The 25,938-nt window shown below is 42.1% G+C and overlaps 1 protein-coding gene across 9 annotated transcripts in view; it reads right to left on the bottom strand.

Moving 5' to 3' along the window:
• STN1 (STN1 subunit of CST complex) overlaps positions 1–25,938 on the bottom strand; it is a 40,506-nt gene that overhangs the window by 10,089 nt on the left and 4,479 nt on the right. For 3 of the 9 annotated variants that reach the window (XR_003797057.1, XM_029245586.1, XM_029245585.1), the window contains 8 exons: positions 21,934–22,029; positions 20,824–20,898; positions 17,117–17,185; positions 12,397–12,555; positions 11,550–11,673; positions 10,251–10,425; positions 5,190–5,312; positions 2,714–2,786 (listed from right to left, as the gene is read on the bottom strand). Coding sequence is in view for 8 of the 9 variants with exons in the window: in XM_029245586.1 (XP_029101419.1) it covers positions 2,714–2,786; positions 5,190–5,312; positions 10,251–10,425; positions 11,550–11,673; positions 12,397–12,555; positions 17,117–17,185; positions 20,824–20,898; positions 21,934–22,029 (894 nt within the window). In the remaining variant the exon portion in view is untranslated. Of the gene's footprint in view, positions 1–927; positions 1,846–2,713; positions 2,787–5,189; positions 5,313–6,980; positions 7,194–10,250; positions 10,426–11,549; positions 11,674–12,396; positions 12,556–17,116; positions 17,186–20,823; positions 20,899–21,933; positions 22,030–25,938 lie in introns of those variants that run through there. The other 6 variants (XM_029245590.1, XM_029245587.1, XM_029245588.1 and 3 more) reach the window with 6 other exon arrangements.

The raw sequence follows: 25,938 nt of genomic DNA on the forward strand, positions 1-25,938 counted from the left end.
ACAAGCTCTGTACAAACTGCTCCAGAAACACATGCACAGCCCCCTGCCATGTAGCTGGGGATGGGGGATGAGTAGCTGCTACTAAGATCTGAAAATTGACTGAAATTAACCCCAATTCATTGTCCAAACCTTCCTCTGGAAGTTGCTAGCCTTGATAGACTCCAGAGTTCCAAAATAGCTACATCAGACAGATGCAATTGTTGTCTAAGTGGAGGGAAGGATTCTTGGTGTTCTTACTCTGCCATATTCCTAAGAGTTTCACAAAACACCAATTTATTTCATCCTCATAACAACCCATGATGTAGGTACGATTATTATCCCTGCTTTGCGTGTAAAGAAACCGAGGCACAGACTTGCTCAAGGCCACACAGCTACAAAGTGGCAGAGCTGGGATTCAAACCCAAGCAAGGTGGCTCCAGAGCCCAGCTCTTCACAACTATGCCATGCGGGCCATCTTCAGACAAACCCTATATCAGTGCTTTAGGGACCTAAAACTGGCCCATGTTTATAATCCTTTCATTATTGTAGGTTTACCCTCTGCTGAAATATTCATAAGTGACTAAAGGTTTTAAGTTCTCCTACCAATCATACTGCCAAGGAAAACTCAATGTTATGTTTCATACTGAAAGGTTAGAAACAAACTAAAGGTTCTGCAGGAATACTTAAATAAATGGTCGAATATCTATCAATACAGATAGTGGAATACTGTGCAGCCATTAAAAAGACAGGTACTTTTACACATACTGTTGCTGAATGACTGCCATAAGCCAACGTTAGATTTAAAATACAAGGTATAAAGCACTGAGTATTGTATGCTAAGCTTTACTTATGTTTTTTAGAAAGGATAAACTATACAAACATGCTTATAAGTGCATATAACATCTCTAGAAGGATATGCCAGAAACTAGTAACACCCACTGCCTTTGGAAAGGGGAACACAGAGCCTGGGGCTCGGTGTTGGGAGGGAGTCTCACTTTTTCTGTGTGTGTTTTTGTACTTTTTGACTTTTTATCCTGTGCATACATTATTCAGAATAATGTTTTAATGTCATAGGTATTTCTTATGAAAAGGGGTGGCTGCAACAGACTCTGACAGTTCCTACAAGGTATGTGTACTGGTATTCTCAGTTACTCATGCTCCAGAATTTGTCTCCTGGGAGTTTACTAGTTCCAGGGAATTGGCTTATGTTTTTTAAAGGCTCCCATTTACAGACTGAGAGCAAGAGCCTGTCCACCTTGACACACACACTCACCAAAGCAGGAGCTGGCCTGTGGATTAGAAGTGGATATAAAACCTGCCACTTTATAGACCCTCAGGTCACCAAGGCTGTTTGGTTCTCCTAAGAAATGAAGTGTGAATTGCTTTCATTTGCTTCAGCAGGCCCTAGGATCACTTTAATCCACCCTGTTCCTAATACACATCAAAATAAGAGTCTAGCCAGATGGCTTGGGACTACCATGAGTGCAGGAATGTCACCTGGGGACCAGCCTCTCCTCTCATCCCTTCTTGGTTGAAGAATCCCACATTTCACAGCTCTAAAAAGCTCCTTAAATTGTGGATAGGTGGTTTTTTCCCCCAACTAAAGGATATTTATCCTTCTTGTTCTGAATGAAGTGAACAATAGTTAGAAACCTTGCATTCAAATAATAGATTGCTTTCAGTTTATTTTAAGACCTGTTGTCACACCACTCTGGGAGGTGACTTCATGGGTCCTTAAAAGCTGAATAAGGCTGCATACCATAAACACCAGGGCTGGAGATCTGGTCCAGCTCCACCTGCTGACTCAGCCTGGAACAGGTCCAGGCCCCAGGGATATATGGGCTTTAAGGACTGGAGGTGGACCTCCTGGGAGAGAAAGAAAGCAGAATGAGGAGGCCTGTGCTCACTAACAAGCCTTTCCACTTTCCTTCTGGCATCATTTGTTGACATATGCCAACATTTGTTAATAGCACATGTTTGCAAAAGGTAGACTTTGAAAAGTCACCTTTAAGAGCGATCAGTTTACACAGGATTTAAACATAGGACTTATGCTTTCTTCTCTTTCTAACTAGTATGAAAACGGTAATGTCTGTTATCAGACTCTCTACAGTTTGAGTTTCTAACCACTAGGGGCTGATCTAACTCCACTAAAACCAACTATTTTCTCAACCATTTCTTTTGCAAATTATCAGGTTTCAGGATGACTGAATTACACTGTTCACAAACTGTAATGTCTAGAACCATTCCTCCCAACGTTGAAGGGCTTGATGTTAGAAGAGAGGAAAATGTCAGGTTTGGGTTCAGAGACAAGAAGGAAGAGTGGAACAAGAAATAACACAAATTACAGAGGACACGAAACCAGAAGGATGTTAAAAAGTCCTAGCGTAACAGCTGACCTTGCTGTATCAGAATCACTTGAGGAGCTCACCTGTCTAGCCCCCATCCCAGCCCCTAGTGAATCAGAATCCCTAGGGGTGGGACCTGAGTGTTGTATGTTCAAAAGAGCTCCGAGGTTGACTCTTACGTGTGGCCCATGTCAGAACAACTGTGCAAGGCTAACGCTCACTTTAGAAAGGAGGAGTCTGAGGCTCAGAGGGGGCAGGTATCTTGACCAGTCATGCTTCCAAGTTGTTACTGGGAAAGGTCCCAGGTTTCCTGACTCTCCATCTAGTGCTCTCTGGGAGGGAACAGCCCCCTCCAGGGCACCGGGACACATGTACATTACGCCACTTACGATTTGGTTTCTGGCAGTCTTCTTGAATGATCTGGTGGATCTTTCTGTGTAATTCTTTGTCTTCTCTGGTTACCTAAATAGGAAAAACAGTTCGGAAAAAAATGTTAAGTAAAACAGAGGCTGTGTCATCCAGACACCCAAATTAGTCTTTAGGATAGTTTCTAAAGATTTCATAACAATCCTCATCCCTACACCAATAGAGTGTCGCTTTTGATACGTGGCCAGCTGTCAAACCAGTTCTGTCCCTAAGTAGCTCACTGCTCTGAAGTCCACCCACAGGCATATTCCCTCGGGAGGTGGTTTATGGGGGCCATGATAGAAAGAAAAGCTGGAATCCCTTGCTTTCAAGGAGCAACTTTCGTCTTAAATATTCATAACACATTCATAAAATTTCTCTTATTCATTATATTCTTGAGGGAGGCACAAGTGGTCAAACCCGAGGACTCTTTCCTCTTGTGTTTCTTCTTTTCTATCTTGGGTTTCACATTCCTTCACCCAACCATAGGGAAAAAAACAAAAGAAATAAAACTGTAAGGCAAAGCTAGCAAGAGAGTAAATCTAGTTTATGAATGGAAACACTGTTCTCAAAGGCAAACGTAACCAAGGTTCCTTTCTCAGCCAGCTCCAGTAAGAGGGAAGCAGCCATCAAATGGGTTTCACCTTCATGTTCAACAGTAAATCTAAAATCAAAGAGAAAGAAAGGGAAAAAGAGGAAGAAAGGGGAAAAAAGGAAGAAGGAGAAAAAAAAAAGTACGCAAACAAACACATATGTCAGGATGCTCCTTGGACTGACGGACTTGGAATGAGCAGATTTAAGAATGGGGATTCTGATAAGGACCCTTCTCTGGACTTACAGGGTGTTGGGAAGATTAAGTAAGGTAATGTGGGAGAGCTGCTGAAAGCTGGAAAGCACTATACAGAGAAAAGATAACTCTGTCCCTGAGGCAATGCCCTCAGGAAAACAGAAACCTAGGAGCCAGGGTTGAGGTAGAAGGGGGGAGTGAAGTCAGAGAAGGGGGGTGGCTCTGCTGAGGAAAATAGAGCTATTAGAGCTGGATCACCCCATTCCAGCTCAGACTGATTCACAGAAGGAAGTGCCCCAGCCCTGCCACACCTCATCCCTGGACTGCTGCCCATGGTCTGCTGTTCCTCAGGAAGAGCAGCTTCCTACTGACCCAGGAGGCCACGCAGAGCCTCCCGGGGGGGCGATGTGAGGGTGCAGGTGGGGGTGGGAGGGTGTTAGGATGAGTTGCCCAGCATGAGCTTCTCCAACCCCACAAGAAGCAATCAGCTCCCACCAGGCCTGCCCATCCTGGGAGGCGGTGGGGGGGTGGGGGGCTGCCCTCACCCTTATACAGAATGGAATACCCTTTTCAGAAGTTATTTAAATAGTATTTAAAACATATCTTAATTTTTTTAAATGTTCTAAAATGGGGAATCACTAGAGTTAATCAACATCAAGAAAATGTCCTATTAAGGAAAGCTTCCCCTTGGGAATCATGCCTGTAAAGAATGAGGCTTCTGGGATCTCCCAGAGTTCTGATCTGTCTTCAGGAGAATCGCTCACAGCTGAAGCTACATCTATGCTACTAAAGTGGACATCAATATCGATAACATCAGTATCAGCTTGGTTCCTCCCATATTAAAGGTAGGCAGTGAGAGGTGAACTTTTAACTCCAAGTATGAGGTAGGCAAGCACTTGTACCCCTGGTGGGAATGTTAATTGGCACCACTTTTGAAGGAGGCAATCAAAAGCTTAAAGGTACATGCCCTTTACTCCAGCAATTCCTCTTTTAGGAGTCAATCTTACGGAAATACTTACATAAGTCCACAAGAAAACAGACATAGTAACACTATATGTGAGGACAAGAGTTGGAAACAATATAAATGGCCATCAGAGATAAGTGGTTAAACAATTTATGGCAAGTTCCCACAATATGGAAAACCATGCAGATGTCAAAAAGAATGAGACAGATTTATAAGGACTAATATGGAAAGATGACTGTGATGTGCTATTCTGGCATCCCCCAAAGTTGCTGAGCATTATTTAGAGCAGTGGTTCTCAACTGGGTCAGGGGACACTTAGCAATGTCTGGAGACGTTTAGGTTGCCACAATTGGGGGTGCTGCTACCGGCATCTAGTAGGTGAAGGCCAAGGATGTGCCAAACATCCTACAATGCAAAGGACAACACCCCACAACAAAGAATCATCTGGCTCAAACAATGCTGAAGTTGAGAAATCCTGATTTAGAGGAAGATCACATCTTTTTGGTAACAGGAGCCTATATTTACGTGTGTGCCAAAGGCTGTACTGTTAAAAGCGGTATCTTGAGGAAAGATAAGGGCCAACTTTCACTCCTTACTTTATGTACCTCCTAATGACGGATTTTTAAAAAACAGGAAACAAACAATCCTAAGTAATAAATATATTTGCAATTGAAGCTAAGAAAAAAAAATTAAGTTGCAGGTCTCTTACATAGAACAGGTTATCAAAACCACCATCTTTCTGGAAAACAAGTCCTTCTTCCTGCAGCAGCTTTATAGCATTCCTAAATATACTATGAATTGCCTTGGAAGTGGTGTCATTCTTAAAATCCATCTGTAGGAAGAAAAAAAGGAAAAAAAAATAAAGGAAGAAAAGAAATAAGTCCCATCTTACAGCACTTGAGGGCAACTCCCTAGACCAACTGGTTATAAATTCACCCAACAGGCTTTTTAATCTACTGAGTCAAAAAGATTCAGGTATGCACGGGCCTAGCAGGATGGTATTTAAGGAGGATTGGGAAGTTTGCTCTGGCAGAATCACACTCGATAACTGTTCCACACCTTGGTTATGATTTTTTGTTTGTTTAATTCATTTAACTCAATGATACAAAATGGAAACATCAAAATGACAATCTTTGATTTATTTTTTTATACAGAGCCAAAAATTCTATACCTACTGGCTCACTTTTTTCATTAAAATTGTGGCCATATATACAACTTCTTCCTACGGACATCAAAGAATTTTACACACATTGAAATAATAAGTTGGGGATTCCAGCACATAGAGAGTATTAAATAGACTCCTTATTTTAAATGGAGGACAGTGGAGACAGACAGCTGTGCAGAGATCTGTCAAAGGTGAGGGTCCATGGGCTGAAGGTGGACAGGGCCCTAGGGGAAGCGAGAACACCATGAGGAAGGACGCTCTGCTGCTGTCAGTTTGCTCTCCCCTCAATTTCAGTATCCCTTCCCTTCTCTAAGAGTCAAGTTTGCCTAGAGAGGTTACCAGGTCATCCTACTTCTTATTTCAAGGAGGCCAGGTTTTCAGCTATGTCCTACCATGGTTAACTAAGCTGTGTGCTTCTTGAGTTGGGGACTCATCTCGGCCACCTGCTCCCTGACACACAGTGGGCGATGGAGAAAATATGTGTGCAATCAGGGGAAATACCCCATATAGGTAGGCGATATCCTCCTAATTATTCCATTAGGGATTTTCAGTTCATTCCTAAAACAAAGGAAGTGGTAAGTAATAAGTGTCCTTCAAGGTACAGATCCATTTGTAATGTGACAGAAATACATCAAGATACTAGAAAGATCAGAGTGCCAAAGAAACGTGGCAAAGCTTCCAAAAGAGTGTTTGAAGGCACAGTCCTACTCCTCTAATGGAAGGTCCTTATGGAGGCTGTCTGGGGCAGCACTCACAGTTGCTGAAACAGAGAGTGGGCCTGGGATTTGCTAATGACATTCCCACAAAGTGACAGGGAGAGGCCAAATGGCCTCAAGTATTGACAGCTCCATCCTGAAAGAAATCTTCGCTTTCTAGAAGAGGCCTCCCAGACAGGCACTGTTTGAATCTAACAGATCTTGGTGATGTTTCACAAATGTGCTCTCCTGAGCTGAACAGGAGAGACTAACGTTCTTAATTAATAGCCTAGGTTTTTCCTCAACAGAACAGGCCTGGAGAACCTGGCCAGTAGAACAAGAGGGCCTGAGAGTTGACAAGCACTCCAGGTTATGACAGCACCCATTCTCTGAAGGGAGAACAAGTTGAGAAATATTTGATGACTCCCACGGGCAGAAAAGCTATCTGGGTGTGTTTAGAATAAACACCTCTCCCAGCGATCCTCAGTCACATATCTTTTTATTCAGGGGGGCTTGAGGCAAAGCTGTTTTTAATTTCATACGTGAGTGCTCTCACTTAGGAAAAGAACGCTCAACCCAACACAGGCTCCCCTACATGACTTTATAACTACTTCATCTTCATAATTCTCAGGAGATTCGTCTTCTTTGGTCAATTTTATATAAGGATCCTAAGGTCGAGTTTATTATGTCTCTTCCCAATATAGAAATAAATTGGAAACTGACTAGAAATGTTGTTGCACGATTATTCCTGTCATTAAAAATGACTCTTGGTTATCCTCAGACCATACAGAAAGCCCGGTTCCTCCTCCCAGATTTCAGTCAGATCGAGCAGCAGGAAGAGAGGGTGTGAGGCCTGGGAGAGGAAAAGCAGTTTCAGCTGTGAACAAGGAGGACCCAGCAGAAAAGGCTCTCTGTAAATATAAACAATATGTGAAGCTTCCTTTCCAAAAACATTTGCCTCAGCTGAACTCAGGACATAATTCCCTGCTGGTTATAAAGACACAGTCTCAAGGATAAAGCCTCCAATCGTCCCTCTAGCTAGTAGCTTTTCCTGGCCTGAGATGTGTGTCTTTCTTGTCTTTTTCTAAAGAGCAATGACAGACTCATCCCATTCAGGAAACCGAAACTGTTCAGAAACAAAAACAGTGACCAGCTGAACGGGCTGAGCCTTAGCGGGCCTCTCCTTGTAGCAGGTCAGGAACTGGGTGGATCTCTGAAATATATATATAGTCTTCATTCCCAAACAAACTCAACATTTATCGAGTTGTCAAAGAAACAATGGTTTTGCAAGGTTTGTTTATCATGTTTCTGGATTTGCTAAAAAGGGCCACTGTGGAAAAAAAGAAAGGGGGAAAACATTCAAACCCACTCTCCCCAGCCTCTAAGCTAAGACAACATCACAATGATTTTTTTTGTTAAGCTTTCATCTGTATGACTACAGAAAGTGCCAAAGGATCTAAGGTTTCACCATCATTGTAAAGCATCCTGGGTCTCCCAGGCTCTATTAAACAGAATTCAATTTAATGACACTGACCCCCCCAACCAGAGCCATGGGAGGGAATAATTCATAACTGATGGAAAAGTAGTTTCCAAAGACAAAACAGATATACTGCCATATTCATTTCTTTTTAAACATATAGCACTGGGCAGATACAAATTTCTTTTCTAAGCATTCTCAAAAAGATATCACACCAAAAGTCCTCCCTGGAATGTTCTGAATGGAGGGGCCTTTTAGTCCTCAATTCTCCCTACTTAATTATCGCAGAAGAGCTGGCTCACAGGAAGATGTGGTCTTTGCTAAGCTTCAACGTTTCCTTCTAAACATGCCAAGAGAGTGGTCAGAAGTCCTGGGAGGCCAAGTTGGCACTGAGCCTCCTCTAAATGATTAAATGGGAAGAAGGTCACTCCTGCTGTCAGTGGACAGCTGGGGAGCTACAACTGTGCAGAAGCAATGGTGGCACAGAACAAAGCGGCCAGTCCTGACCCTCCCCACCTCGGTGTTCCCTGAAACAATATCCCTCATCTCCATGTATGAAATTGCGGGTCACTGGGCACACAGCCTGGTGACAGGAAGAGATAATCAAGTGCACGAATGAAACTGAGAAGCAGTGGTCATGCTTAGGAGGTTGGGACAGAGACCTGGTATCTGTTCCACCAGAATCACAAAGAATAATTATGTTACCTCACAAGGGTACTCATGGCAGCCCTGGTGGTAATGGCAAAAGACTAGAAAACATCTAAACAGTCCAGGAATGGAGAGACCCCTTAAGGAAATTATGATACACATAATAAAAGATTATTATAGAGTGGCAAATATGTAAGTATGGCTAGTAAAGGACCTATAAGACATGCTGTCCAATGAAAACCTAGGTAGATATAGTGTTTAGTATGATACCATTTGTGTAAAAAAGGGGATACAACTACTTCTAGTTTATATATGCAGATTATCTCCAGAAGGATACTCATGAGATGGTTCTCGTCTCTGTAGAAAGGGGATGAGGAAGGAGGATGGGAAGGAAACTTAAAAACTAGACAGTTTCCTGGACTATTCGAATTTTTATTTTTTTTATCTATTTTTGTTTTCTCGTTTTGTTTTTTGGCTGTGCCGCACAGCTTGCAGGATCTTAGTTGCCCGAAAGCAGTGAAAGCACCGAGTCCTAACCACTGGACCACCAGGGAACTCCCAGACTATTTGAATTTTTAAAAGTTTTCATTCCTTCAATCAACAAATAATTGTGGAGAGCATACTTTATGCCAACCATGTTCTAGGCCCTGTTCTAGAGAGCAAAGAATGAGACAGACAAAGGCTCTGCTCTTAGAGAACTTAAATTCTGGTGGGGTAATAGGCACACAAAACAAATAAATACCAGTGCTATCACGAAATGTGGAAACAGAGTGATAACACAGTGAGGAAGCTGGTGGCTATCAGAGCAGAAGGTCAGGGAGGGCAAGAAGGTGACATTCAAGCAGAGATCATTCCCAGTGGAATAAATGAAATAAATACAAGTCGTGTTACAGCAACAAAAAAACTAAGGAATTGCAATGAAAAGGAAAGCCTAAAACCAAAGTCTCAGATAATTCTTAATTCCAAGCAAATAAGTAAACACCAAACAACTTGAGTTCACCTCTAACACTATGGGTGTTAAAAAATGAGGACAGGGCTTCCCTGGTGGCGCAGTGGTTGAGAGTCTGCCTGCCGATGCAGGGGACACGGGTTCGTGCCCCGGTCCGGGAAGATCCCACATGCTGCGGAGCGGCTGGGTCCGTGAGCCATGGCCGCTGGGCCTGTGCGTCCAGAGCCTGTGCTCCGCAACGGGAGAGGCCACAACAGTGACAGGCCCGCATACCGCAAAAAAAAAAAAAAAAAAAAAAAGAGGACAGCTCTTTCTAGGATGAATAAAAAATTACTTGAGTATTCCCTGCAATTTTTACTTATAAACCAGACTGAATACAACTTGATCTTTATTCAAACTCCTAAGAAACGATAGATCAACCTTATTCTGGAGAAGACAGAACAAATCATTAAAAACCTTGGTTCGAGTTCAAGAATCATCTTGCTGATCAAAAAATAATCTTGGAAGGATAATTTTAGCTCTTCTCATCTATTTCCCCCTCAGTTGGTTCCTGCTGACATTAAATACCCATCTCAGTGAGTACTAAGTGCTATGAACCTTATTTTTTTTTCTACCTGAAGATTAAGCTTTATGAGATTGAGGGGAAAAGGGCATGCATGTGCATTCTCCTTTCAAATTCTCAGTGGTCAGTGACTTTTCCAGAATAGAATCAACATAACCTCTATACTCCAGGTACACCCTGTGAGTCTCAATGCCACAGTCATGTCCACCCACACCCTCCACCTGCAGATGTGGGGCAGGGGCCTCGAATTCTCACATGGTCATGCCGCACTTACTCGCCCGGAGCAGTCGCTGTGAATCACAGGCTGGTTGGCAAGGGACAGCAGGGACTCCACCGTTTCCAACTCCTGCTGGTAAAAGGTTTGCACTCTGTTCTCCACAAGGAATTCTTTGACTTTTTCACTCAGCAGATACGTGAGACTGTCAAGGTCCAGGGTGCCTGGATTGCTGCTGGGAGAAAGTTTTAACAAGCCCTGCAGAAAACTGTTACTTTTGTTCCTTTTGGACGCATGTAAAACTGAAACAGCTAGCAAGTGCAATACTATACTGATGCATGTTTTTGACATAAGGAGCAGTTCACCCAGTGAACACTGTGTGGTTGTTTAAAAGGATGAGGCAGAACTACAGGAACTGATATTCCTGATAGATTTAGAAAAAAGTCAAGCTGCAGAATAGTATGTGAGGGACGGTGCCATTTTTGTAAGGAAGCAAATGACAGCCCACAAAATACGTGGGTGGATATTCATGCTTGTGTATGCAACCGAAGAAAAACGTCTAACAGGATACACACATCAACCTCTGCACAGTGGTAACCTCTGGGAATGGCACTGAGGCGGGAGACAGGAAAATGGAGAACTTTCACGTTTTACTTTATACAGGTCTACAGTTTGGGGTTTTTTTAATGTAATTTTTTGGAATATGTAATCTACAAATATTGAATATGTTTAAAAAATGGAAGGGTACATGGTGAAGAGTCTCCTTTCTATCCTCCTTCCAGTCCTCCTCCCACCACGCCCCCCCCGCCGGCAGCCACTATGATTATTTCTGTCTCCTCTGAGTTATTTGAGGCGTATAGTAACAAATATACATATATTCTTACTCCTCCTGTTTATTTTTCCATCCCTGAAAGAGAATAAAATCATCCCTGGTTGAGAGCGACTGGTATTGTTTCTTTGATCATGATGTGCCTTTTGGTGCAGTTTTCTTCACGTTTCTTGCCTTGGGGTTCACTGAGCTTCTTGGATCTGTGAGTTTACAGTTCTCATCAAACTTGGAAAATTTTCATCCATGATTTCTTCCAATATTTTCTCTCTGCTCCCCACTCCACTCCTTCGGAGACTCCAATTACACATATATCTTCCTTACCAAACCTTAGAGCACCTGCACTATTAACACCTTCACTTTACAGGTGAGGACACTGAGGCATCCAGAGCGGGGACACACTTACCTGGAGCCCCACAGTGAGTGAGTGGACAGTTCAGGATTTGGACCCAGGCCCACCCCAGAATCTGGGATCCCACTGGTTGGCCTCATTGCTGTGGTCACATCCTGGGCAGTCATAGTCCAGAACTTACCTCAGTGCCTCTTCTTTCTCTAGGGCTGGGCTGCGGAAGGGCTGGTCATAAACTTTCCTGTAGATGGTGGGCAGCTCAAGCATCCTTGCGATTTGAATGTTGCACACTGGATCATCCACTTTATCTAACAAGCCACAGGGGAAAGCAGGCCACAGAAATTACACTGAGATTAGTTCTTTCCCATGTCCAGACTGCTGCCAGGACAACAGTAAACGGAGCACTTGGTGGGTCTCCCTCCTCAAGGATGCCCAGGATCACAGTCTAAACGCACTGAATGGTTCCCAGTCATCCTGCGAGAGGGGATGCGATACCCTAAGTGACACAGGCATGGCCAGAGACCAGGGCTAGGGAAAGCGCATGAGTGTATTCACTGATCTGGCACAATGGTGGACAACTGGGCTGTCCTTGAGATTTCCAAGGACAAACCAGCCAGAGCGGTGCAAAGGGCACCACTCAGATGACAGAGAACTGTCACACTTTTGATTAGTTGTTTTCTTTCAAAGTTAATGGACTCAATGGTGTTCAAGAAATTTCCATCATTTCGAAGACTATGAACACTCTTCCCTAAATGGATTCACACTCAGAGACTCTACTATGGTGTCCAAATGTTGAATAAAATTTGTCAGCCATATACAATGAATCACTTGTTTTCTTTCCCAATTTATTTATAGTGACCTCTTCAAAATAAAATTAAGAAATGCTACTTTTCTAAAGAAAGCATGTTGTTCCTTCATTAGAGTTAAATCTTTTTATTTGAACTTTTTAGAAGTTTGACTTTTCGCTGAATGAGTTTACTGGACACACGCACAGAATAACAACCAATTTGGCAGAGATATCTTGTGCTTACAATAAGCAGTGGCGTAAATTTCTCGCTCTCCTCTGTACATGCGGACGTGACCTCTGATCCGGATAATGTCCCCAATTTCTACCTTTGTCCTCTGCGCAATGGTCTCTTGCAGCTTCTTAAGCTGTGAGGTTAAGCTCAGCTCTCTTGCACTTGGAGCAGCTGTAGTTGTTGGGGCCAGAAGGAAGGAGAGAAATGCGTAACAAAATCACTTCACCACATTTGGGAGAGAGTCTGTGGTAAGACCGACAGGAGACATTTATTTGTTCTACTTCTGATTGGTTGCTCTACTGTAGGAAATCTGCATAATCTTTCGAAATCCTCTACTGGATAAAAGGCATAAGGCTTGACAACCCAGTGGGTGAGTTCCATTGTCTTCTTTCCTACCACTGCATCGCCTGTGCAAAGGGCTCTACACCTGCCTGAGCTGAATTCTGTGTGAGTTCAGCCGGGTTTGGTGGCAATAGCTCTAAACAACCCTTTAAAGTGTCCTTGCTGGGAGACAGAGGCCTGGCCTGAGGGGAAAGGTGCCCAAGAGTCCCCATTTGTGGTTGTTTATGGGGAAGGCAAATTGACCAGAGTTTGATTTTCCACCAAGGTGCTCAACACCCTAATCTCTCTCACTTTTCTTTGTTGAGTAACTAGGCTAACCTTCTCTTTCTCTCTCTGTCTGTTCTAAGGACTTTATAACCTATCAGTGCATCTAATCCTCACAACCACTCTTATTATTAGCCCCATTTTTCAGATGAGGAAACTGAGTCACACAGAGGTCAAGCAACTTGCCCACAGTAAAATAACTAGTTAGCAACAAAGCTGGAGTTCAAACCCTGGCGGTCTCTGACTCCAGAGCCTTCCTGCTTATTCTTTATTCTCTGCTGCCTGACCCGTGAGTATAATTACATTTTCCATGGTTATAGCTCATGTGTGTAAACAATTTTGTGTTGTTTTTCTGTCTAGCATCACTTCAAATACACATATGTATCCACAGAATCTATACAACTCAGCATTTTAAATAACAAAATAGCATTCTGCCATGTTCATATGCCACAGTTTGTTCAGCTAATCTCGTTAAATATTTCTTCCTTCTTTCATAATTTTTTATTTTGGTTTTTATCACTACCACTGTATGGGGCTGAGAGGTCAGCTTGGGTAAAGGGAGTCAGACAGACCTGGCTTGAATGTCAGGTCACTTCTTATTAGCTGTGTGACCTTGGGCAGACTGCTTAATCTTGCTGTACCTGTTTCCTCAGTTATGATGTGGATTTAACAGTGCCCTTCACATATGGAGCTGTTGTGTATGATCTTAGTTAACCCTTACATCATGAGCTTAGCGCAATGTCAGATCTATAGGAAACATTCAATAAATGTCAGCTACTTGTGAAAATGAACAATTAAGCCCTCAAGACAAAAATTTTGTTTTCTTTGGGGTCTTTCATTGGGGATTACTGGATAGAAAAGTACAAACAGGTTTAGAGTTCCTTACATATTATCAGAATGTTTGCCAAAAAACCCCCAATCAAACCATTCTCTTTTTATAAGGTGTCACCAGCAATGTGTGTGGGCTTACAGCTCCTATACTGGCTTCAGTCATTTGGATTTTTAACACCTTAAAAAATACATAATGATTCTATAATGTTTTATTTTTGCTTTTAAATTGCCAGAGAGACCATGTGTTTTTATATAAGATGATCTGCTCTCTGCATTTCTTTATGTATAAGCCCTTCATATCTTTTGAACACTTTATGTTCATTTCTGAAAAAAATGCAGGGAAGCTTTATCAGTTATGCTTATTACATCCACTCTCCTTATTCCACTGCTTTCTTTTTTATGTTTATTTGATTTCATTTAATACATAAAAGTTTGAAAAAAATGTTTTAGTTTATCCCTCTTGTCACTGATGATAGCTTTCATTGCTTTAACAGCTTAACATATAAGAGCTTAACATAGATACCCCCATATTTATTGTGATAAATACACAACTCTATCTTCTTTGGGTTATTTTATGTAAGCTGTAAGACAGTGATCACAGTTACCTCTTTTTTAATACTGTTATCTACTTGAACCAACAACATTTGTTAAATGCTTACTTATTTCCTGCTGTTGTATTATTTCTGCTTTGTCATATACTAGGGTTCCTATAATGGAATGAATAATGGTCTATTGATCAAATTTTGTGCTTCTTAATCTAATACAACTTAGATAACCATGGCTCTGTAATGTGCAAAGGCATTATTACTTTTGACACACTGACTATAGTAAGGGAAACAGCAACCTAAGGAGCTCGGAGAACTTTGCATAGACCAGTAACCAAGAGCTTGGAATCTAGACACACTCAGCATTAATGTTACTCAGTTTACTGGGTTTCTTCAGAAAATACCCAAGTATTACTTTTTAAAAGGTTATTCTGTCTGGGTTCCTATCCCTAAGTCCTCTTCCATTTAGGCTGAACTTTAAAAGTATTTATAAATTTCACTGCCATGATTCAGACATTATAGGTGATAATAAATGCTTCATATAGCACTGCTGAAATGATCAGACTGAGGGCTGGTCTGAGAAAAAGAGGCTCAGCTTTCATTTAAAGGGTGAACCAAACTGCCAAAAGAAGGGCTCAAGCTGTGTAATTTAATGAGGAGAATGAGACAGTTGGAGCCTGACAGAATTTCATTTTAAGTAGCCTATTCCATGCTGAAAGATAAATCCTCTTTAAAATTCTAATATTAAGCTCCAAGCTTTAACTTTTCTCATAAGCTAAGTCCAAATGGTACAATCAGTGTGACATTTATAGGAGTTAATGTTATATTTTTATACTGTAACTGACTAGAACATGATTTTGACTCAGACTAAATTTCGTTTAAAAAAATTAGTCTTCAATGGACACTTTCCAGTGGAAAGCTTTAAAACCGAGGGCGATTAAATTAAAAGGAGAGAATGGACTAGTTGGGAACAATTTTAAAATATCACTTCATATATAACATGATGAGAATCACTTTCAGGCTTTCTCCTTGTACCCTTACCCTCACTTTTTATTCCCAAAGCAATTTCTGATTAAGGCTACCAACTGTGACTGTTCATCTATTCATCTACTTACAGATATTTAAAAAATCTCACTTTCAGTATTAATAGACATTTTATCTAAAAAATTACTGAATCATATAATATTTCGGCTGCCATTTATTTTAAAAAAGAGAGTTGATTTTGAAAATTAAAACAATGTCAAAAACAACAGTCGATAAACTACAGCCCATGGACCAAATCTACCCACAATCTGTTTTTGTAAATAAAGTTTTATTAGAACACAACCATGTTTGTTTGTTTATGTACTGTCTATAGTTGCTTTGGTGTTAACAATGGCAGTGTTGAACAGTTGAGTTGCAGACCATATGGCCCACAAACCAGAAGACAATTATTGTCTGGCCCTGTACAGAAAAAGTCCGCTGACCCTTGGTTTAAAACAAGTATGCATATTGAAACTACACCTTCTGATTGAAGATCGTGACAATACCACAACCATAAATCTGCAAATAATTTTAATACCCTGGACATATATGAAAGTTCAAATATCTGATTGTCTTATAGGTTTATTTCTTACCTCTGAGATATCTGCGCAAAAACCTGTTGTCTGCCTTAAGTTTTTTCTAACCTGCAAAGCTTCCTAAGCTAAGTAGTACCACTGATATAGATGTTCCCAAATTAGGAAATAGGAATACCAAAGTTATATGATCGTGATGGCCAAATTCTAAATATAAATACATCAGAAAATTAAGCAAAGGAGCATCTCACTGGTCAGTACAGTCAAAGTAGGAAGTTGAGATTCTGACAGGTAATGTCAAAAAAAAAAAAAAAAGAAGAAACTACTCCAAGTGTTACACATTCTTACCACACGTATAACAAGAGGACATAGATAGTAGATGTTAGATATCAGAGCAGGTAATATTTACTGAATAACCCCAGTGTATATGGCATCATAATGCATATGCTATAAAACAGAGAAAAACAAGGCCCCAGTTTCCATAGCTTCTCTAGAACCAAAAATGATCACCACTATTGCACAATATGTATATTTTTAATATTATGAACTTATGCAACTCAAAAAACTACCTAAGGACTATTAAAAGAGACTCAAGAAATTCCAAATGCTGTTTCAGTTATAGTCAATGAGTTCAATATACTATTTTAAACTTCTTTTTTAGTTTATATTATTTAATGGCTAACTTCAAGGGAATCCTACCTTACCTTCTCATCAGTCTTAGAACTCCTGGCATATTTGTTTGAACAAGCTAGAGATTTCAGAAAATTTAGATCATGGGAGCATAGATGTTAGTGGCAACCACGTCAGGGCAAAAGCTTTCAAAAAAGCTTTGGTCAAGTGATATGCCCAGAGCAAGGGGATTCTCACCTGATCAGCAATTAGGCTAAACTATCTTGACTTGTGGAATAATGGCATGGTAAAAATGAAACACTGAAACTTCTAGTAACTATTCACATTCCTGTAGGCTTAGGAGGAAGTGAGCACCAAAGAAATGAGAGCAAGAAAAGCAACTGGCTCCCCACTAATATCAGTTTGCAGAGCAGCCAAAGTTCTGGGTGTAGTGCTTCAAGTTGATCAATGTAATTCACCAATGAATAAATGTGAAAATTAGTACTCCAGCTACTCTGCTGAGCTACCCTGAGTAAAATCTACTGGTTAGCTGTAAAGGTAAAGAAGGGTGGCAAATAAAATTACCTGATGAGGATCTGGTATTATTCAATTTCTTCCAGCAGATGCAGTTTATAACTCCAGTGCTATCATCCACTGCAAGAGAAGCGTAAAAAAGTGTAGAACAGAGATATGGGCATTACAGGTGAATTAGCACATTGCCATTGCATTCAGCCAAACTGTAAGATGACATTTTCAATAGCCTGCTTGGGCAAATCCCTGAGCCAACTTTTCTTCCACCCTTAGAAATAATCTCTCACCACAATCCAGTGGGAATTGCTTGTCTGCAATGTCAGTGTACTACATGAGCCCAACAGAATGTAGTCAGCATTTCTCTTACCCTATCTCAAGGGTATTAACCTCTCCTAAAAACGGTGTCCTCAGGAAGTTAAGTGCAAAGATCTCAATATCTGTTAACATGTAAAATCAGCCCTGGGCTCCAACCTGCAACCAGAGACCACTGCCTAATCTGTGGTTAGAGGCACTCAGAGCACAGCCATCTGTCACCATGTGCTCTCTCGCTAGCTTGCTGACTTACCAAGACAAAGCATCCCAAGTCTTCTGGCCTAGGCTTCTCTCTGAAAGAGCTTCTACCCTGTCCTTACCACTGCAGGGGATGTAAGGAAAGCTAAGCATATCACAGAAGGGCAAAGTTTTATTTTCATAATAAAAAATAATTATACCTTGGTCACACAAGCAGTATTGGTCTGGCTTATTTTAGCCACAGTGCCAAAAAAAAAAAAAAAGAATTTCCATTGTACTTGGATTTATAACTGCAGAAAAATTTGCAGATGTTTCAAGGATGATAGGATCAAGGATGAAAGGTGTTTCTCTTGGCCTAATTTCTGACAATCTCAGAACAGAGGTTGATCAACATGGGTTCAGTGGGCTTAATGATTTTTAAAAACTCATCAGCTAGACTGTTGTAAAAACACATGTAATAAAGAAGAAACATATGGCAAAATTTCTTTATTGCTTGTTTAAATCTGTGTTTAAAGCAGAAGCTGAGAAGAATACTTCTTATACTAAAATAAATTCTAGATGGATTTTATTTTATTAAATACAATATAGGTAAACTTAAGAAGATGAGAAAAAAATATGGGTGAATACTTTCAATCCTGGGCTTACGTTGGTGGAGGGAGATTTCTTTAAACAGACCTGAAAATCACAACTCATTCTAGAAGTCTGATATATTTGACCAACTAAAAACTAACACTGTATAGCAATTTTCCAAATAATGGAGTTAATATCTTAATATATAAAGAACTCATACAAATTAATAAGGAAAAGACCAAAACTATAAGAGAAAAAGTGGCAAAGAAAAAGAATACGCCATTCATGGAAGGTACAAAAATGACCAGCAGACATATGTCAGTATGCTAAATCACTAGTTACCAGAAAAAAGAAGCAAATTTAAATAACTTCTCAACTACTAGAATGACAAATATTAAAAACACTGATACCCTCATATGCTGTTAGCAGGAGTGCAAATTCATACAAATTTCTAAAGACTAAGTTTGGAAATGTGTATCAAATTTTGAAATGTTTATATCCTTTGACTTAGTATTTACTTCCAGTAATTTATCCTAAAGAGAAAAATGGAACAAATGCACAGATATATATATTTTGTATAAGGCTGTTCGTTATAATATTGTTTATAGTACTGGAAGTTGGAAATAACCTAAATGTTTATAAATATATAAGTGGTTAAATAAATTATAATGGCATGGCATATGAGAATACAAAGTTATAATGAAGATCCATGGTCATTGCTATTAATCTCATTGCAAAACAGAAATTATATATATATAGTCATATATATCATATATAAACTAATTTATGTAAAACATTAAATAGTGTGTTTTGACGGAAATGATCTTAAGACATTAAAATGCTAATAGCAGTTTCTTCTGGAGTATGTAGAAGGAACCCCATATTCAATGTATACATTGACTGTAAGCCTAATTCCAGAAACATTAAAAACAGAAAGAAATAAGGCATATCCATATTTCTTCATATTAGGAACATGTTAGAAAAACTAGGAAGGATGTTCACCTAAACACTGATATTGTTTTTATCTGATTTACAGCATTTCACATGAGCTTTATGTACTTCATTAAAATTTTCTCTAGCTTTAAATTTTATTTTATAGTGAGTATCATTTTAAGAAGCAAAAAAAAAATCAATAAGGACATTTTGAGTTAAAAAATAATGTATGACACTTCTAGGCACACTACTTCTCTGGCCAGTTTAAAATTTTGCCTTATAATTCTAAGTCAAAAAATATTGGCACATGAGTATTTGTTCTAGAAAATGTGAGGTCATTCTGGTCTTGACTGTAGTCTCCCAGGATTCTAGGTCTGAGCTTGAGTTGCTGCCAGGTGCTCTGTGTGCTCAGGGCACTGCCACCAAACTCTCTGACTTCCTGGTTGGTAACCTCTCCCAGCAGACACCGCCCTGGCATCCTGAGGCCTGGCTACTGGAAGGCCCTGGAAGGGGAGTGTTCTTGCCATGCTGGGCAGTGTCCTCCCTAGCTGGGCAGCATGGCCTGGGCTGCCGGCCTTTTGTTTCAGCCATGGGACGAATCAGGGTGAGCAGGAAGCAACCCCAGCATATAGGCCTGCAGTGAGTCAGGAGGAAGAGGACCTGGGACAGCAGGAGTAGCCACCTGGCAGGTGGCCCGAGAGCCAAGCTGGGCCTGAGAACAGCAGGGTATGTGCAGCTCTCTCTTGAACAGGCCTCGCAGGAATTAAAGTCCCAAGTGTTTATACTCTCAATTACTTCAGCCTTCAGACGCTTTTCATTTCCTCACAAACCACAGATGTGCCATGCTCTCACGACATCCAGTCTAAGAGAAATGTTTATTGGGGAAGAGTCAGCCATATTGCCTTCATCTCTTTATGATGGGAAAAGGGGTTAAATGAAACCCCTTTAGGTCAGAGGCATTATATCTGGCCTGGTTCTACAGCCAGGACTGATGTCCTCAAATAGCCTCATTCTGATCTAAAAATCAGAAAATTAAAAACCAGATGCAGCTGATTTTGGGGGGGGTGGGAGGAGGGGCATGGGACAGAGAAAAATCTTTCTTTTTTAAAAAAAACTTTTTAATAGACTTTATTTTTAGAGCAGTTTTAGGTTCACAGCAAAAGTGGGCAGAAGATACCGAGGTTTCCCATTATCCCCTGCCCCCTCACACGTATAGCTTCCGCATTACCAACGTCCCCACCAGAGTGGTACATTGGTTTCAATTGATGAATCTACATTGACACATCATTATCAGTCAAAGTCCATAGTTTACATTAGGGTTCACGCTTGGTGGTGTATATCCTGTGGGTTTGGTCAAACGTATAATGACACACATCCACCATTACAGAATCATACAGAATAGTTTCATTGCCCTAAAATTCCTCTGTGCTCCACCTATTCATCCCTCCCTGCCCCCCAGCCCCTGATTAACACTGATAGAAAAATCTCTTTTTCTTTTAGAATTTGAGTTCTATGGAGACTACACAGCACACTGGAGTCAGTAAAGAGATTGGACCCATCAGTGGAACCTTGAGCAAGTAACTGAGCCTTAGTTTTCTCATCTATAAAATGGAAATAATATCTGTCTTTTCCATTTCAAAAGACTGGGAGGAGAATAACATGAAATTACGCATGCATAAGTGCTCCGTAAACTGACAGATACTATCATTTCATCACTGGTACTTGGAGAGGAAGTACAGATAACGTACTTGCCAGCAGCTGGGTATGCTGTAGGAACTTAGTGAATGTTTGTTGAACTGCCTGGAGAAACAGAGAACCAGTATCTATGGTAAAATAAAGCAGAGAAGAGATCCAGTATGGGGATGCATGACAAGATGATCTATTTCAGAGTTCTAAAAAAATACAAGCTGGGAAAAAGCAGAGGGCATGAGAAATCTCATCTCTCACATGTTATTTTATAAGCACAAGACAATCATCCCCAGGAAAATGAATATATGTTGAAGAAATTGTATCTGTAAATTATCAGTCATGCACAGACTGCCAATGAAATGTTCTTGGTCACCTAGTTCAACTGCCTTCTCTTTTTCCCAAGTAGAAAAAGAATACAAATCCAAGTGAATACAACAAAAAGTGACAATGTCAATTATAGCAAAGGTTGGAATTCAAAGTTAAGCTTCCCACAAAATATCCAGCTTGGCCTCTTAACTACAGAGAATCTTAGGCAATATATTAAAATGATTACATTAAACACAATGCAAAAAAAAAGTCAAGACCCATGACACTAAAATCATATCCTAATAGTTCACTGGTGTCCAAACTACAGAAACCCTTTATTTAGTTTCTATCACCATAAGGGAAGGGAAATTTTCTGATAATGGATATTTACCCCTTTGGGTACCAAAAAGCTTTTTTTTTTTAACTGTTCTGGATATAAATCTTATAAATTATTTTTCATATCTCCCTGTCTTCTTAAAGAGTCTACTTTAATGTTAATCTGGCCTTTTTATTTTAAAGGTATCAATATAAACATATATCACCATCCTTTGCTATTTATAGCTATGCCCTAGGTATCAGGTATCTCTGATCAACCAGTGACCCTAGACTGTAGTTTAATTCTTCTGCCTCCTAGCTCCCCAGCAACTGTCACCTGACAATAGTCATCAGTATCATTCCCACCCATTGCCTCATTTTACACTTAGTCCATGTTGGTGGCTGCAAATGGTTCCCAATAGAGGACAAGTGCATGGGGGTTATGAGAGGCCCCAGCTGCTCTGAAAGGCTGGGGTTGCTTCAAATTCAATGTCCAGCTAAGTGGGGTCCTTCCACATAAACTCAATGTCAGACACAATTGTTCTTACCTCCACAAATGTAGAAAGCATCTCTTTCTCTCACTCCAATTACAGTTCCCAAGATATCTACCTGTTTTATTGGATGCCCACTGTAAAAAAATACACCTGAAATTAAAGGGAAAAAAAAGGCAAAGTCCATATAACGTATGATGACGTTTTCTGCTTCAGTAAATGTTACCTGTGTCAAAAATCAGTGGCATGCTGCTTGCTAAAATTTCAGACTTAAGAATCAGCTCCTGACAAATGCCAAACCCCAAGAAATTCAGATGTCTTTTCCTCAAGGGTTATAAGTAGAAAGTGTGGCTTTAAAGAATCTTGTACTAGCACAGAAAAGAGAAAACCAATATTGTCCAACTAGATGTGGTTAACTTCTTTCCACTTGTGAGAATGAAATGCACCTGCCTGTAGAACTCTCATAAGGGCCTAAAAACAGCCGCAGTATTATGAGACACAACACAGTACTATACTTTGAGGGACTGGAAAAGGAAAGAGAGAGGAAACCACGAGAAAAGGCTTCTCTGGCTTTTCTAGGAAACCAGTCATCATTTCTACGAATTAGCAGCAGCACTTTTTTTTTTTTTTTAAGAAAAAGAGAAGATGATGAGGTTACGAAACACTACCCTCTGGGGCCAGTAGATTACGACTCAAAAACTTCTCTTTTTAAAATTCTATTTTCAAAGCCTAGGCAACAGACGCCAGCAGGCAGGTTCCCGCCAGAGGAGAAGTGTGAGAGGAAGAACCCTACCCACCGACTCCCGGAGGGCTTTCTTGGACTCTGTGACGGAGATGGAACAGAGGGACTCCTGGCAGCAGTGAGCCCTCAATTCCCATCCGAGACTCCAGCGCTGTCCCGGCTCCCGTGGGGCCCCCAACATCCTTACCTGAACTGCCTGTTTGGGCTTAAGCTACTTGCGTTGTGTTCCTGTCACCTGCAGCTAAAGAGTCTGGACTAAAATCCTCTCCAGCCATTTTTTTTCTCCCTACGATGACCGAATTCTTTACTTTCAGAAAGAGGCTATAAACTTGTAAATGGCGACTTCCTTTTCAAATAAATACATGAATTGCAAACAAAGAATCAGTCATGGGCTTCCCTGGTAGCCCAGTGGTTGGGAGTCCGCCTGCCGATGCAGGGGACACGGGTTCGTGCCCTGGTCCGGGAAGATCCCACGTGCCGCGGAGCGGCTGGGCCCGTGAGCCACGGCCGCTGAGCCTGCGCGTCCGGAGCCTGTGCTCCGCAACGGGAGAGGCCACAACAGTGAGAGGCCCGCGTACCGCAAAAAAAAAAAAGAAAAGAATCAGTCATCACTTCAGGTATTTGGCCACCCTCACCCTCTCTGGTTCTCGCCAAGTCTGGTCAGAGTCTGTCTTCTCCACATCCATGGGGAGAGGGGACCCCACAGCCTGAACCCTGAAGCCCTTCAGAACCCCCAGAATGGCCTCCACTGATGGTTCTCTTGTTTCCCATGCGGATAAAGGGGCTGGGGACCAATCGCCCGTGGCCAAGTCCCCAGGGGATGGACAAGGAGCTTCTGAGCCTCAGTTAGCCAGAGATTCCAGGGGAACGAGATGTGGTTTGAAGATGTCAAATTCACCCAGGCCCTCCCCCTAGCAGAGGCATACTTTTAAAGATGACTTAGTGGACTGGAGACCGTGCAGAGGGCAACCTTGGGGGACAAGAGCTGAAATGGCAGAGCCACATGAGGGAAGGAGCCTGGGTCCCTGTGTCAGCCCCGGAGCAGAATCCCTTCCCTCCAGGAACACTTGGACTGAATAGGGTCAAACTGCTTCCACAGAAGATCCGTGAAATCTTAAGAGCAGGACAGTTCTGACTGACTTCTCCTGAGTTCTTACCATTGAAACCCAGTGATGACCTGTGGGGAGGCCCTCAGTCCTCCAGCCCTACCTGCTTGCACTGATCAGACACAAAGGAGAGAGGGCACCTTCAGGGGAGGGTGACCCCCATAGGACCTTTGCTGGCAGACTCGTGCTTACTGCAGCAGAAGGGAAGTTTAAATGGGGAGAATGAGCCTACCCCAGGGTCAGGGGCATGGCATCCTCTGCTGAAGTGTGCCCCACCATCATGCCCTGACACGCTTGTGTGCAGAGACAGGCTATGGTATGGCCCTGCTTTGGTCCAGCTTTGCTGTAGGGCTGGGGCGGGGGGATGAGGGTGGCCTGAGCTCCAGACTGGTCTCTGGCTGCAGTCAGCCCTTTCTGCTTCCCCAAATGCGCTGGACTTTCTATCTGTGCGCTGAGCAGAGCCAAGTTAGAGAGAGCTCTTTCCTAGAACCTGACTGGCCTCTGTCTCCCCCAGCCTAACTGATGGTCTGTCCTGGTTGCCGGGCATTAGAGACAGTGTGCTCCTGGTGCCATCAGAGACCATACACCCCCCAGGGCTCTGCGTGGCTGGTGTGGCTCCCAGGACACCGGCAGTGGGAGGCCCTGTGGACCCATGGAGGGCCTGCTGCCTGCCCCTGAAGAGTCTTTCCAGCTGGTCCAGAAGCCACTGTGGGGTGCTCTACTGGTGATGTTGAAAGCTTGAGACAAGCCCCAGGATTCTTTGGGTCTTCCTGGGACACCCTGGTATGTGCCGCTATGGTGGTTTTTATAATGAAGAGCCGACACACTTTAAGAAGGGGAAAAGAGCCAGCCAAAAGGTGTTCTGCCTGGGCTGAAGTATACAGAAAAGGCAAGTATACAGAGAAGAATGGACTGACGACACAAGCCAACAAAGTCGTCAAGTCACCTGTGGTAGACGCCAGTCCTCCAACATTACCAACTCTGCACTGGGCAACACTTGAAAAAACCTGAACAGGTCTCCACTGGAGGACACAGTAGACTTTCTTGAAAAAAGACAGAAAAGGGAGCCCCCTAAACTTTTTTTTTTTTTAATTAACTTTTAAATTTATTTTTGGCTGCATTGGGTCTTCACTGCTGCGCGCGGGCTTTCTCTAGCTGCGGCAAGCGGGAGCCACTCCTTGTTGTGGTGCGCAGGCTTCTCATTGCGGTGGCTTCCCTTGCTGTGGAGCATGGGCTCTAGGCACACAGGCTTCAGTAGTTGTGGCACGTGGGCTCAGTAGTTGTGGCTCACGGGCTCCAGAGCACAGGCTCAGTAGTTGTGGCGCACGGGCTTAGCTGCTCCGCAGCATGTGGGATCCTCCCAGACCAGGGCTCGAACCTGTGTCCCTTGCATTGGCAGGCAGATTCTTAACCACTGCGCCACCAAGGAAGCCCCTAAACTTTCATCTCATAGACTGACAATGCTCGTCTTCAAGGAGAGAGTCGCTCAAAGATGCAAAAAAACAAGGAAAAACATCATAAAAGCAACACAAAGAGAACAATGGAGGACAAATTAGCAGAAAATAACAGATGGTTTGAATAAAATCACAAAGAGAAAATTGATTGAGGAGGATATAAACTGCTTGGAAACAAAGAAGAAAGTTGGCCCAGTATATAGAAACTTGAACTATACACGTCAGAAGCACAACCTGAACAAGAAGAAGGAGGACCTCCCTGGTGGTCCACTGATTAAGCCTCCGCGCTTCCAATGCAGGGGGTGCAGGTTCGATCCCTGGTCAGGGAACTGAGATCCCACACGCTGCACAGTGTGGCCAAAAAATAAAAAATAAAAAAGGAGGACATGGAAAAAGCAATGGAGAGAACCACTTCCTTCACACTAGAATCTCCTCTATGGGAAAAGAACTTGAGAAAGCTGGATGGCAGCTCTATCGACTGAGAGAAAGCTTGATGAGCTAAGAAAAGAAAATAACAACAGATACTGGCTCATGCTGAGTTTAACTTGCAGCCTTTCCCAAGTGGTCCTTTCACTCCTGCTGCCTTTGTTCTACATGCAGCCCACAGAGCTCCAACCATATCAGGGGATCCATCCCCTGGATCATCAGGTCCCCAGGAAGGAGGAGGGTCACTCTGGAAGGGCTCAGGGACCCAGGGTCACAGGTAGCTTTGATTCAGCTTTCACAGCAGTGACAGCCACACCCACAGCAAGACATCTCC

The sequence above is a fragment of the Monodon monoceros genome, unplaced genomic scaffold (genome assembly GCF_005190385.1).
Source record: "Monodon monoceros isolate NGI ecotype Baffin Bay Population unplaced genomic scaffold, NGI_Narwhal_1 Super_Scaffold_4, whole genome shotgun sequence".
Lineage (NCBI taxonomy): Eukaryota > Metazoa > Chordata > Mammalia > Artiodactyla > Monodontidae > Monodon > Monodon monoceros.